General features: G+C 31.0%; 1 protein-coding gene across 1 annotated transcript; it reads right to left on the bottom strand.

Moving 5' to 3' along the window:
- Positions 1-6499: 6499 nt before the first annotated feature.
- Positions 6500-7132, bottom strand: LOC149580314 (secreted RxLR effector protein 161-like). Its single transcript, XM_089804054.1, has one exon. The coding sequence runs from the start codon at positions 7130-7132 to the stop codon at positions 6500-6502; it is 633 nt and encodes a 210-aa protein (XP_089660180.1).
- Between the last annotated feature and the right edge of the window lie 7882 nt (positions 7133-15014).

Raw genomic sequence — 15014 nt, 5'->3', positions numbered from 1 at the left:
GAATTTGGAGGAAATTCAAAATATAGCAGGAATCACAAATCTCTACTGTTCCGAAATTGTGGAAATCGCATGCAAAAAATAATAACCAGGCGGCTCAGACTTCAACCGAGCAGGAAGAATATGGAAGGATTAAATATCGTGTCATGTTGGCCATAGAAAAAAATCAAATTGGAGAACAGCCGAGGATTTTTATTTTCACTCTCCTGCGTGTAACTGGTTTGCGGGACCGAGGGTTAAGTCGGGAGGGCGAAGATTGGCCGAGGTTTGCATTCATTTCTTGTGAAGGGTCAAAGTGAAAATCGGGCCAGACACACAACGAACAGGTCCGCGATTTAATAACCACGCCTATATAAAACAAAGGACGGATCATAGACAGAATCAATAATGTCTGGCACGCAAGGATTTTTTTTAGCGCGTTTTATCATCGGCAGCTGCAATCTACATCTTGGAATCTTCGCAGCAGAACTCAAACATTTCCACTGTCGGCTCCACGCAAGATGGCACTTATATTCATCAAGGTTCTAAACTGATCATCATATGTTTGTCAGTGCTAATAAATAATGAAAATATTATAGACTGTTGATTATATGCATTTGCTGAGATTATCAAATTAATTTTCCTTGTGTAACGGAGTTAGACAATAATTGGATAGCACATTTAGCCGAAGTATTAAATTTTTTTTCTAGTGTAATAACATTAGTGGTTAGCAAGGTTTATTTCAATGGAATCAAGCTTGTTGCAAACTGTCTGACGAAAAGTCAATTTTCCCCCTAAAGTATTAAGATTTTGGTGTTAAAAGGCAATTATCTTGTTGGGGTTTATTTCATATTTTAGTTCTTTTTAACTAAGATTTCTAGTCAACTAATTTTTATTTTTATCTATAGACTATGTTTCATGTTGTATAACTTCTAATGAAAATTATTTATCATTTGATTTTAACCTTATTTTTAGATAAATAGATAAATGATCTTATTAGTCTATTTGATATTCTACATCTTCCTTTTCTTTTAGAAAACTAACATTAAAGTCATATTCTATTTTCAAATTATCTTTGATCAACTTCTTCCCTAATTCACCTTGTTTAGATGGATCTAATTTAGACATATACTATCATCTCTTACTTCCACATTAACTATTTGATATCTTATTAGTTTATTTCCAATTCAAAACTATCTTTGCTTCTAGAAAACCAAAATTTAAAATCATATTCTATTTCATAGACAAATAAATTCATAAATGGAGCATTGACAAGGGTTGCATATAGGGGTACTCTATGTTTAAGTTTGAACAATTAATTTGTGCTTAGGGATGATGATCTAGTTATTTTATCTAGATTTGACTATAAAAACATTCAAGTACAAATATAAAATTGCATTACAGGAGTGATTGAAATATTCTATTCACACTAATGCTACATTGAACCAATTTTATTAGCAAATCATATGAATGAGGCTAACACCAAGTAATTTGATAGAGTTTTAGATTTGGGTAGATTAATTTAGTAGCTTTTGAGATGGTGTTTTATACAAAATGTGTACATCAAATATTATTTATGAAATTCATTTTGTACTCATTTTATAATCATTTCATTCCTTAACAATCTGATTGTAACTTTTTATCAAAAAATTTAGGTTCTTTGTCTAATATTCCACCATTTTCATAATTTTCTACAACAAGATTTCCAATAATATTTTGTCATCCAAATATTCCTATCATTTTTCTTGGATGAATGTCCACACCATATTCCAAAGTTATCATTTTAATATGAGTATGGAGGACATAAGTAGAATGTTTGACTTAAAAAAATTTAATTGCTTTTATTTAAAATTTTCAATTTTTTTTTTTAGGTATATCTTACAAATCTTATGACCATACAATTCCATGCGACAATATATCTTTTGAGGCATTTTACCAACATCATGCACCTAATCTAAATTTTAGATATACATTTGCAAAAACATATGCAAAGGTGATACTTGACAAAAAGTCCCAACTTCATCATGCTTTATGGATATCCATACCTCATCCTAAAGCTTCTCATTTTATTATTTGTATGGAGGGGATTGACAAAGATTGGTAAATCTAGATTTATACCTGTCACAAAAATTTGCTTGATATTTTTTTTTAAAAATCAAAATTTTTTTTTTTTTATCTGACAATCATTGCAATCGGTGAGATCGCATTCCTTTTTAAAATTTTGAAAAGATCTTAATTTGAAAACTCATCAATTTGATTTCAAAGTATCAAATTCAAGATTCCTCATAAATGATATAAAAGATTTATTAGAATTTTAATTTTGAATAGATAGGTATACTAGTAATTTATGTAATATAGTTGTGAAATATATGAATCAATTTTTTGATGTCTTTAGAGTTTCCTTCAAAATCCATTTTGTGCACATTCTCTAAAGAGCTCACTGAGTTGTTATAATTGAACAAGAATTGACATTTCTAACTTGGAAAAATTGTAAGCTACAATTCAAATGCACTAAATCTGAAATTAAATTTTGTATTCCCATTTACCCAAAATACTAGAATTCAATCTTCCATTTAAACAAGTGGAATTGGAAAAATTCTCATTCTAAATCCAATTGCTTTGCTTGCTACTTACAGCCTTACCTAATTGAACGTTTTCTTGCCACATAAGTTACACAAAATCAACTAGTGTACAAGGTGAAATTCAATGATACATTTTGACCTTCGAACAAACACGAAAATAAAGGATCATAAAGGATTACAGTGTTTAAAAAAAATTCAAAGACACGATGATTGGCATATTTGTCACAGGGTACCCTCGCAACATGTGATAAACATTAAGTAAATGGAAGGAGAATTGATTGAAAGCTTGCTCCTACGAGCTCTTGAAACGATTCTCTACATTCTCATTTGAGCTCAAATTCTCACGGAACATCAAGAAATCTACATTGGAGTGGTGGTGGTGGTCGTGCAGTTAGCCAATCACAAGCTTAGGTAAAATCTCAAATTGATTACAGGTTTCATAGACAACCAACAGAGAGTATTTGTTTATAATTAGGCATCATAGTTGACATGATAGATAAACAGTGCAAGAGAGATGTTCTTCTTCATCTTCACCTTTCCAATTTCTTGGCATTAGTTAAGCGTGGCATTCATATATATAATTAGATGTCATATAATGTTAGGTTGAAATGCTTCTTTCATTCTATTAAAATATAAAATAATAAAATAATAAATACTACAAGAATTATTAAGCATGGTCAATTATTAAACCTTCCATCCTAATCATTACCATAATCTTGAACTTTGATAAACAATTTGAATTTCAAGATTTTGGAAATCTGTTTCCAGTGAAGAATGTTACTTGTGAAATTTTTATACCTATTAAGTTTTTAAGTTGTTTTAAAGGATCAGCAACTAAAAGTTTTCCAGTTGTTCTAAATGATCAGCAACTATTGACTAGTTTAAGTTGAAACATTAACATCAATTGCATTCTGAGTTGTAAATGGTTGCAGTAAAAATGTTGCTCAGAAAAGTCATTTAAATTTATGATGCTATCATATGTAAAATATAAATTTGCATAATGCAAAGTAGTTTTATTCATTTTTTATTTTTACAATATTATAAATGTGAGTTTAAGAGGAACAAATTAGTAAAAATCATGATATACAAAATAATACAAGGGTGTTGTGTTGTCATCATAGAATATAGCATGCACGCACAAGTTTAAATAGATGGAATTAAAATAATTTTATCAAATTATTTATATCATGGTCAATGTTAATTTATCTATCATTTTTAGTATTGAGTATGATCGTGACTAAATGATTACTTGATTTAAGTAGTATAATATTTCAACTATTTCATTTTGACTATTAAAAAGTTAATAAGAAAAATTTATTTGATGTTACTATTTTTATTCTAGGTATTATCTTATTTATAAATGTCTTTAGTTTTTATTTAAAATATTATGGACTAAAAAAGTTTCATTTATTTTGATGTTGAAATTAAAATAAATAGATGGAATTAAAATAATTTTATCAAATTTTAATTTATATCACGATCAATGTTAGTTTATCTATCATTTTTAGCATTGAGTATGATTGTGAGTAAACGATTACTTCATTTAAGTAGTATAATATTTCAACTATTTCATTTTGACTATTAAAAAGTTAATAGTCAAAATCTATTTGATGTTACTATTTTCTTTCCTAGTTATTATCTTATTTATAAATGTCTTTAGTTTTTATTTTAAATATCATGGACTAAATAAGTTTAATTCATTTTGATGTTGAAATTTAAAAATAGAAGAATTATGATTGTAATAATGATGAAACATACATTTATTTATGTAAAATATTTTTTAAATAATATATATATATATATATATATATATATAATAACTTTTTATATAATAATCTATTTTATATTTATTCTATTGATTAAAGACAAAAAATATTATATATGTTGTTGCAGTTTTGTTCACATGTCATGTAAATTGTATCATGTTTAGATCTTTAATTCTCATTTGTTAAATTAAATTCTCTTGTATTAACTTGTAAATATTAGTTATAATTAAAATTTTCAGATTTTTCAAATGAAACAAAATCATCTCTAGTACATTAAGTGAATCATAAATAATGTTATTAAAAAATTAAGTATTTTAATAGTTATTCAAGAAATGATGAAATGTTTCAGACATGTGAGATCAATTTTAATGAAAATGTAACCAATTTACAATGTCACGTGAGATCAAATCCTTATAGTTTGCAAAATACTATTTGTTTCTTCTTCCACAATTTTCATTTCTAGACTTTTCATTTTTTTAGTCTGGTAGTTTTACTTTACATTAATATTTGACATGCATTTAGTAGTGAGGCCAGTAAAGTTTGATGTGCTTAACTTACATTTGTATAAACTAGGTGTTGCAGAACTATGTAGTTAATTGTTTATCTAAATTGTTCAGCATCTTGATCTCATTAGATTATAATTTTAACTTTAGAATGGAAAAATTGAATTCTGGTTCAGGCGGTAAGTTGGGCGATGGCAATCAGTCAAGATCGGTTTTTTCTAGGATTTGTGTCAAAGTTCAACAACTCTCTAATGGTCGGGCTTAACTGGCCCCCATAAGGATTCTGCTTCAGTTATATTTTCTTTCAGAATTATTGGTCACATATTTAACTCCCCCCTGCCACGGTTACTGCTATGGTTAGTTTTGTGAAGAAATATATTACCAATCCTAAATAATATTTTCACAACTCTTAAAACTTTTACTTGGTACAAACTATTGCCGAGTGTCAATTTTACTCAGCACTTTAATAAGCCAAGTGAGCTTGGTAAATGAAGAAACTTGGCACCTTAAGGAACCGAGTGAACTCGGTAGTGTGGATGCTGAGTGAACTCGATAGCCATAGGAGGGTGGAGCTCGGTAGAAGAAGGCACCGAGTGAACTCAGTAGCCACTGCAAAGGACAATACTGAGTGACAGAACTATAACGTAGATTTTTCCACCATTAAAATCAAAGATCCAAAGCTTGAAACACTCAACAATAATCTTCTTAAATGCAACAAATAAGTGAAGAGCAATGGATTCAAGTATGCCTGCTGCTTTCTATTCAACTTTGATTAAATCATTAAAAATTTTGGGAGCATTCGGCTTCAACTAGAAAACCCTAAAATAACCCTAAAACTTTAAACAACTTCAAACTTCAGAACTTTAAACTTGTAGCTCTAATGGTTGCATACAATAATGCCTAGAGAAATCATTGTTTCACAGGTTGAACCAAACAATAAACTACTAACTTATAGAATGACATGTAGAAACAAGTGCAACTGCAGGCACAATAATGATTCCTTCTATCTCTACAATGACTGATCTGCTCACTTCCTTTCTTCTTTCTCTGCTCTTCTATTCTCTTCAACTTCTCTCTGTTTGGTTGAATGAATCTGATCATTCCTTTTTGTCTTCTACCACAAAAAATTGCCCCCTCTTTTTCCAAATTTTAAAAACTCACCTACTGCATTCATGTTTATGACTGTTGTGCAGGTCGTCAGGGATGGTAGGTGGGCATTTGGCTCTAGGGGCAAACGATCTTTTGCATTTAATATTCCAATAAGTTTGACTCTGTAACTCTCTACCGTTGTAGTTGCTATTACATTTAAAATTTGAATATCTCCCGCCCAATCCTTTGCCTACCTATTTTGAACTTGATATATTGTTTTCTCATGAAATGGCATTAATAGTTTAGAAAGATTTTAGAAAGAGTTTTGTTTGTTTATTCTCACCATTTTAATTGCTGCATTCACCTGACTTGAAAAATAGAAATTCAGAGCAATATTTTCTATTCATTGTATTCACATAAAACTATACAGGTACATATACAATTGTATGCCAAATGAATAAAGCTAAAGGAAAGGAAATAGTTGTAGGAAAGCTACAGGAAAAGAAAGAATAGTTTAGAAAACAACTGTAGGAAAGCTACAGGAAAAGAAAGAATAATTTAGGAAAGAAAGAAACACTCCCCCTCAAGTTGATGCATAGATATCCCACATGCCCAACTTGCCCAAAAACTTCGAGAACACTTGACTAGAAACTGTTTTGGTAAAAATATCGACTAGCTGATTTTTTGATCGAATCTTAGGCAGCGCCACAATCTTCTCATCCAACTTATCCTTAATAAAGAATCTATCTACCTCCACATTCTTTGTACGATCATGTTGAACCAGATTATGAGCAATATCATATGCTACTTTATTGTCACAATATAGTTGAATTGGTTGCCTAGGCAAATAGCCCAAATTTCTCAAGAGAAGTCTTAGCCATAATGCTTCACATACTCCAAGTGCCATACCTTGAAATTCTACCTCCACACTTGATCTTGCAACAACATTAATATTTTTTCTTCTCCATGTAACAAGATTACCTCCTACAAAGGTAAAATAGCCTAAAGTAGAATGCCTATCATCTACTACTCCAGCCCAGTCAACATTAGTATATGCATCCACACTTTGATAATCCTCATTTTTAGTGAATAAAATTTCCTTTCCAGGAGTAGACTTTAGATACCTCAAAATGCACATAACTGCATTCATATGTTGCTCTCCAGGATTATGCATAAACTGGCTAACAATACTTAATACATAGGCAAGGTTTGGCATTGTGTGTGCTAAGTACATCAATCTTCCTACGAGTCTTTGGTATCTTCCTTTATCAACTGGTACCTAATTAGACTCAATACATAACTTCAATCCTTCTTCCATAGGTGTATCATTGGGCTTACATACTAACATACTAATTTCCTATAACAAGTCTAAGACATACTTTCTTTGAGACAAAAAGATCCCTTTATCAGATTGAGACACTTCAATCCCAAGCAAATATTTCAAGGGACCTAGATCTTTCATTTAAAATTCTCTAAACAAGTAATCCTTGAGAGCCCTCCTTTCTTCAGGATCATTTCCTATAACTATCATGTCATCCACATACACAATAAGTGTAGTGATCTTACCCTGCTGATTCTTTATGAATAAAGCATGGTCTGAATTGCTTTGATGGTAACCAAAGGCTTTCATTGCCTTTGTGAATCTTTTGAACCATGCCCTTGGAGATTGTATCAACCCATATAGTGACTTCTTTAATCTGCACACCTTTAGACTATGTATTTCTAGTATCATGCAACCAGGTGGGAGTTCCATGTAGACTTCTTCAAACAACTCTCCATGTAGAAAGGTGTTCTTCACATCAAACTGTTATAATGGCCAACCCAAGTTCGCAACTAGAGACAACAAGACCCATACTGTATTAATTTTAGCTACAGGTGCAAATATCTCTGTATAATCGATCCCATAGGTTTGGGTGTACCCTTTTGCCACTAGTCTCGCCTTAAAGCATTCAATTGTACCATCTACTTTGTACTTAATAGTGTAAACCCATCGACATCCAACCGGTTTCTTTTTTGGTGGATGTTCAACAAGTTCCTAGGTATTATTTTCCTGTAATGATTTCATCTCATCATTCATAGCAACTTTCCACCTTGGATAAGCTAAGGCTTCTTGCACATTTTTAGGAATAGATATAGTAAATAATTGATTTACAAATGACTAATTCGATTCTGACAAACAATGGTTAGACACATAATGACTCATAGGATATTTAACTTTACTAGAAAGTTTGGGTTCATATGTGGATTTAGGAATACCTCTGGAGAGATGTTGAGGTACTAGTTTTCTAGATGGTTCAAGAATATCCTTGGAAAGTGATTGGTGTGGTGTCAGGGACTCGGACAAAGGTGGACCCACAACTTCAATTTTTGAGTGTTCATCACTGCTTTGATCCAAAGTTTCACCTACTTCTTAATTAACAATATTATTTTTTGGGTGTTCATCACTGCTTTTATCCAAAGTTTCACCTACTTATTGACTAACAATAATAGAGAGTTTCCCTTATTTAGAGATGTCCAAGCTACCCACATCTTTAGGAATGTGAACATCCACATTTTCAGAGGTGTTATCCACATCTTCAAAGATGTTCAAGCTACCTACGTCTTTAGAGATGTGACATCCACATCTTTAGAGATGTGATCATCATAGTCTAAAGTCTAAATTTCCTTCTGGTACTCCCCCTGAAATTCAGGCTCAGAGGAAAAATGCATTGAGTCTTTATGAAAAACTACATTCAGTGTAATAAACATTTGTTGAGTTGGAGGATGATGGCATTGGTACCCCTTTTGATAAGCAGCATATCCTAGAAAGACACATCGCAGTGCTCAAGGAGATAACTTGTTGCGTTGATGCTTATGGAGGTGTACAAAAGCTACACAACCAAAGATGTGATGAGGTAAATTTGGGATAGTAGGAGCAACAACCACCTCAGCGAGATTCTGAGATGGTGTCTAGAAATCAATAGTGCTGGAGGGTACTCGGTTGATCAAATATGTTATAGAGGTAAGTGCCTTGCCCCAATAGGATAATGGCATATGGGCTTCTATCAGAGAAGCATAGAGAACCTCCAAAAAGTGACATTTTTTTCTCTCAGCTACCCCATTCTACTGAGGTGTATTGGAACAAGTAGTTTGATGAATAGTTCTGTGTGCTTTCAGATACTGCTAAAGTTTAGAACTCAAATATTTGCCTCTATTGTCACTATGAAGAACTTGAACTTGTGCATTGTACTAAGTACGAATTATGTTATAAAATTTTTGAAATAACAAGTTCACATCACTTTTAGACTTCATTAAGCATACCCTAGTCATCCCAGTACAATCATCAATAAAAGTAACAAACCAACGTGATCCACCCAAGGTAGTGACTTTGGATGGACCCCAAACATCAGAATGTATGATCATAAATGGAACTGGACTTTTGTTCAAAGTTAATGGAAAAGAAGCACGATGACTTTTTGCAAGTTCACAAACTTCACACTGGAAGCTAGAAACATCAAATTTTACAAATAAACTAAGAAATAATTTCTTTAGATAATCAAAGGAAGCATGTCCCAGATGTCGATGCCATAACCATATTTCAGATTTTTGCTTGTCCATAATTAATTTTTTTTGTCTTTTTTTGTCATGAATATGAATATTTAATGTATAGAAAATCTAAAATATTTTAGGATGTTTATTTGTAGATCTTTATACTAAAATCTTTTTCATTATACATTTTTAAAAATTTCAAAATATGAAAATGTTTTATTAGAGATGAAATTTTATAGTTAAATTTATTTGAGTTGGAGGTATTGGGATGAGGAACATCTTCAAAGGTTCAATACTCCACTTTTATGAGTATCACTTAGATGCAATGAGTACAATTCATTCACATGAAAGTGAGTTTGTTGTGAACCAATACTCATTAAACATATAGCAATGAATTTGACTCAAAATTGAAAAGTTGAATCCTTATGTTATTTTACATATAATTTATTTGTAAAGAAACCTAAAAAATAGATTTTAAATATTTTGAATGATAAAAAATTATTCTGAAATAATAATTAAGTTGTTTTAATGTTATGAACTAGGATTAAAAACATATAAGTTGGGTGAAAAAAAAAATTATTTAATTTTTATATTGATTTGTTATTCTTAATTATGGATAGACCTATTTATCAATAAAGAATGATTAATGTGAGGCTATTTCTTGAAGTGTATATGTATGTATGTATGTATGTACATACATACATACATACATACATGTGTGTGTGTGTGTGTGTGTGTGTGTGTGTGTGTGTCTGACAAGATTTAATTATCTATCCATTTGTAGACTTGGTTCTTCAATTTGAATAGACTAAGGACTACCATACCATGCATAAAATTTAATAATTGATGAAAATACAATTATATTTTTAAAATTGTGAATATATATGAAACAACACAAAAGATAAGAAAAATTCAATGGTTGCTAGAGATTTTCCTCTAGTTAAAATATTGAACCAAAAGAATACATCTAAATTGATTTCTACTCCTATACGACTTTTTAAAAATGTTGTTCTTCGTAAGTTGCCTAGAGGATGAAATTGAAACATATCCAATGTTGGTACCTCATAGAGAGTTACAAATTCATATCCCAATAAGAAGATATGGTATTCACATGGCAATAACAAACAAAGGTACGAGGTTAATAATGAGACATGTTTATGTTAGTCCTTAGATAGTTTTGACATTTGAGTGTCAACACACTTAATCACTTTTTGTATTAAAGCTGAGTACACCATGTATGCCGAGCCATAGTGTGTGTCGAGCTAGCATTTCAACAGGTACCAATTGACTTTAGGTGCTAAGCAGTATATAAGTGTCGAGCAATATACAGGTGTTGAGTCATAGTTGATGTTGAGAAAGTCAAAAATTAGTATATGCTAAGTGAACCAGAATCATATATGTGCTGAGCAAGACAGAAGTGTAACAGGTGCCAAGCAATCTAGGATAGTGTGTGCCAAGCATCTGTAGTCCAATATGTGTCGAGTAACATAGAATCAACATATGAGTTTGTGCCCTCACAAACTTAGATGTAAACCATTTTTGGAGCTGACATAGAGAGATTTTAAAAAGAAAAAAGGACAAGGACGAATCATTTACATTCCCTATGTGACCTGCATGCAACCAATCAGAAAAATGGAGAAGACATGCAACCAATGAGAAAAATGCAAGGTATGAGCAAGAATTTGAGATTCAATATGGATCGTAGATCCATACCTAACCCTAAGTCTTTGCATTCTTTAAAAAGGAGGTCAAATACTCCATTTCATATGTGGATGAGAATAGTGTATGGGGAGATTATAGTGAAATTTCAATGAGAAGAAGGAAAGACTTAGAGGAATAGGGCAGCATTTTTATATTCAGTTGATCAGAATAGCACAAGGGATAACTGACAAGATCAGATATCAAATCTTAGAGGATCAAGATCAGAAGAGAGCAGATCAAGTGCCTGAGTCTAGCAATTAGAGATTGCATGCTATCAGGTCAAATGTTCTAATACTTTCTTATCATTATATTAGATGTTGAAATCCTATATTGATAGGTTAGCCTAATAGCTAGGTAGGAGAACCTTTGGAGAAGCTGATTGAAAATCCTATGTATTAGGTGGGTTTAACAACCTATTGTAAATCTTTTAATAGGGTGACACTTCATGTAAGTGTTTGTAAATCCTCTAACCAGGTCACTATTGACACAGTGTAAAGCCTTTAATAGGGCAGGCCTTTCACAAGGAAAATCATCAGAAGTGGTTGAATATATATTACTGCAATAATTTTTGTGGGTATCATCCCCACCCCAGTTTTACCTTCTTATTCCTAGAGGGTTTCTAGGTTATCAATTTTGGTGTTATGTGTTATTGCATGTGATTTACTATATGTTTATTTATATGTTTACATACATGCAATTTATGTTTTAGTTATATGTTTAAAGGATTGAATAAGGTTAAAAGTGTGGTACTTTTGATTCACCACCCCTCTCAGAAGTACTCTTTCCATTTGAACATTCCAATAGTTTAATATTCCCCCTCTCCAAAATTCTAAAAATTGTATATAGTATTCAAAAGAATATAAAAAATGATATTTGATTCATGCTACAATAGTAAGAACATTCATGTGATATTGTACTATTTAAAAAAATTTGTGGCATGTTTAAAATTTGAAAACATCTTCAAATGAGTGTGTCTTTGTTTGAAGGTTTTGTTGTGAACATAACTACATTTTTACTTCACATGAGGTTCTTGACTAATGATTTAAACACTATAAGTTTAATATTATACTCACCAATGATTTGTAGTATAAACCACCTCTCATGTGTATGTATTCATAGGAAACTAAGAATGCTTTCAAGGTTCTTGATGCAAACATCACTAGAATGATCAACCTACCAATCACTAAGGAATACAGACATAATCCATGCTATTGACATCATCAATTCCACATTAAAATAAATAACTTCATTATGATATTCTTCATACTAAATTGAGATTTTCAACTCATCAAATTTTCTATTTATTATGAAAGGAAAGGACCTTCTCACAAAGATACTTCCAAAAATAATATAACCAATCATAGACAACAAAAACGTCTAACCTTGAATAACTGCAAGTAGAAAAACTACCTTTCTCAAAATACATCCAAAAGATAATTTAAAAAGAAATTCTTATGATGCTCATCCCTTAGATCTAAACTATCAAAAATCCATATCACAGTCTTAATACGATTAACAATAAAATTTCCACTAATCTTCATGCCTAGGCTAGTACTAAAAATATTATAACCATCATAAAAATAAACCATGATATTGATAGAATAAAATCTCTGATCTATATGCCAAAATGATAGTAAAATATGATATAACTATAACTTGCTAACTTATACCCTAATCTATTAAACCTCATCTAAATTTTGCATAAAGCAACAAGATCAAAATTTGCAAAAAGAAAAAAATGACTTAAGGACCAAAAGTCCTATGAAAGCCATAGCATAAGCCACTATTAAGAAGCTCCTAATTCTTTAGTATACATTGAAGATACCCACTCCATGCATCTTGATCCATTAGTTGGTCTTGATTCAATTTAATGAGGAAAACTACTAAGTTCCACTCTCATAAGCATTATAATTCATAGCTACATGCATTAAGTTCATCAGATGCCAAACTTAGGTATAAAAATGACTCTAATAATTAGTATTAAATTTTCTTATTGAACATTAATCTACTCTTATCACCGTGATGATACCATCAAAATGTTTTTTTCAAAAAAGACGTCAAATCAACTACTCTACTCACAACCTATAGCTCAATTTTCCTCCAATGCTCATTTGTGTGTTTTAACATATATGATAGTCTTAGTACTAATGCATTTGTTCAAGAAAATGATGAAGCCCCAATAAAAGACATCAACTCACCACTAAAAAATAAGAGTGCTTCTAATACATTCCTAATTCATATCTTAATTGTATTCTAATATTTTACTCTCCTTTTCTAAGACATTTACTCTTCAATTCTTGATAATAAAAAAATCACAAATGATAGAAAAGATTTACAATATAGTTTTGTAACATCTTTCTTTTATATCCATTGACATTAATGAAAAACCAATGGCAACATTTCCTTTCTTTAGAGGGGTTTGTCTTACCAAAAGGGATTTTATGTTTCTCTATGTCACCTTTGAGATCCTTAATTTATAAGATATCATTCATAAGAATATTGGTTTCAGCTTTATTTTATTTTTTGGAGTAGGCTTAATAGTCTTAGGAGGTAAGTGGTTACTTTCTATAATCTATATCTGCACCAAGTTCTGAGGTTTATCAACTTGGTGAATATAAATATTACTAGGATAGGATATAAACCATATACTACTAAAGGAGTGTTCAAGCTCAAATAGATACATGGAGAATATATTAAATTGATGAAGATGGGGAGGGACCCCTTTGGTAATGTTTGAGAAAGAAAGAAATGAAGATCTATATTTTCTCCCTAATGAATGTCGCTGAGGATGAGGATATTGTAGCCATCCATAATATTGTGATACCCTTTAAGGGTGAAATATTTTATCACATTATAACTAGTCATAGTATAAAAGGGAGGTAGAAGAGACCTAACATGGCCACTTTGGATCACCTTCAATCATTCTCCCTTTTATATAATTTCTTGATAAAATCCTTGCAGTCTCTTGAACTTCTTTTCTTTAACTTCAATCCTTCACATTTGGGGTTGGTTACCTCCTCTGTGAGTTTAGTTTTTACAATGAATTTGATGTTTTTTATTGTAACAATTCCCCTTTCAAAAGAATTAGTGTATTAGGTTAATAATGACCCATTATAACCCTTCACATATCTATGAAATAATCAATAATATCTCTCATTTTAAATATGTCTCACAATTCATCAATCTACATTAATTCCTTCCAATTCTAGAGTTAGATGTTTTTAAGAGCCCCTCAAATTGGATTGTTATCCATAGTAACAAAAAAAGGAAAATAGTAAATGATAGGAATAATTCTAGGCCCATGAAGAAAATTAGAACTAAAAGAAAAATAGATAAATTACTAAAGGTGAGATTGGTTGTTTAAATCACACAACAGTATTTTCTCTACAATTTAAAGTGTTAAACACCCAGCATTTATTGAGACTCTCTAAGATTAAATACTACAAATTTACAAGGATGAAGTAGGACTAGTAAATGTTGAGTTCATATCTTAAATTCTATAACGGGCATTTTTGGGGCTTAATCATTATTGACAAGTTAGTATTAAAGAATATACTCTTTTGTTCTTATCCTTTAATATAGATGAGAAAGATCTCATGGGTATGTGCAAGATCATGGTGTGCCAAAAAGTGGCGATGTGAAAAAAAAAGAGTTTGAAGACGCCTAAAAGCGCTTCAAAATCCGCTCTAACTTTTTTTTACCTATCCAGGAACCACACCTGGAAGGTTAAGTCGAGCCTTATCGAATATCTGATATCATATCGGATATCTGATAATATCGGATATCCAATTTTAAATCCAATATCCGACTAATAATTAAAATCATATAATAGTATGATATATTATTTAATATTATTATTATTGATATAA

This window comes from Cupressus sempervirens, chromosome 1, assembly GCF_028749045.1.
Source record: "Cupressus sempervirens isolate cs-2001-9-10 chromosome 1, ASM2874904v1, whole genome shotgun sequence".
Classification (NCBI taxonomy): domain Eukaryota; kingdom Viridiplantae; phylum Streptophyta; class Pinopsida; order Cupressales; family Cupressaceae; genus Cupressus; species Cupressus sempervirens.
Note: the sequence above shows the minus strand (reverse complement) of the source record. Positions and strands in the feature narration are given on the sequence as shown.

What these genes read in the sequence shown, in the direction of transcription:
- LOC149580314 (XM_089804054.1), bottom strand. Translation starts at nt 7,132, where the DNA reads ATGCCAAACCTTGCCTATGTATTAAGTATTGTTAGCCAGTTTATGCAT.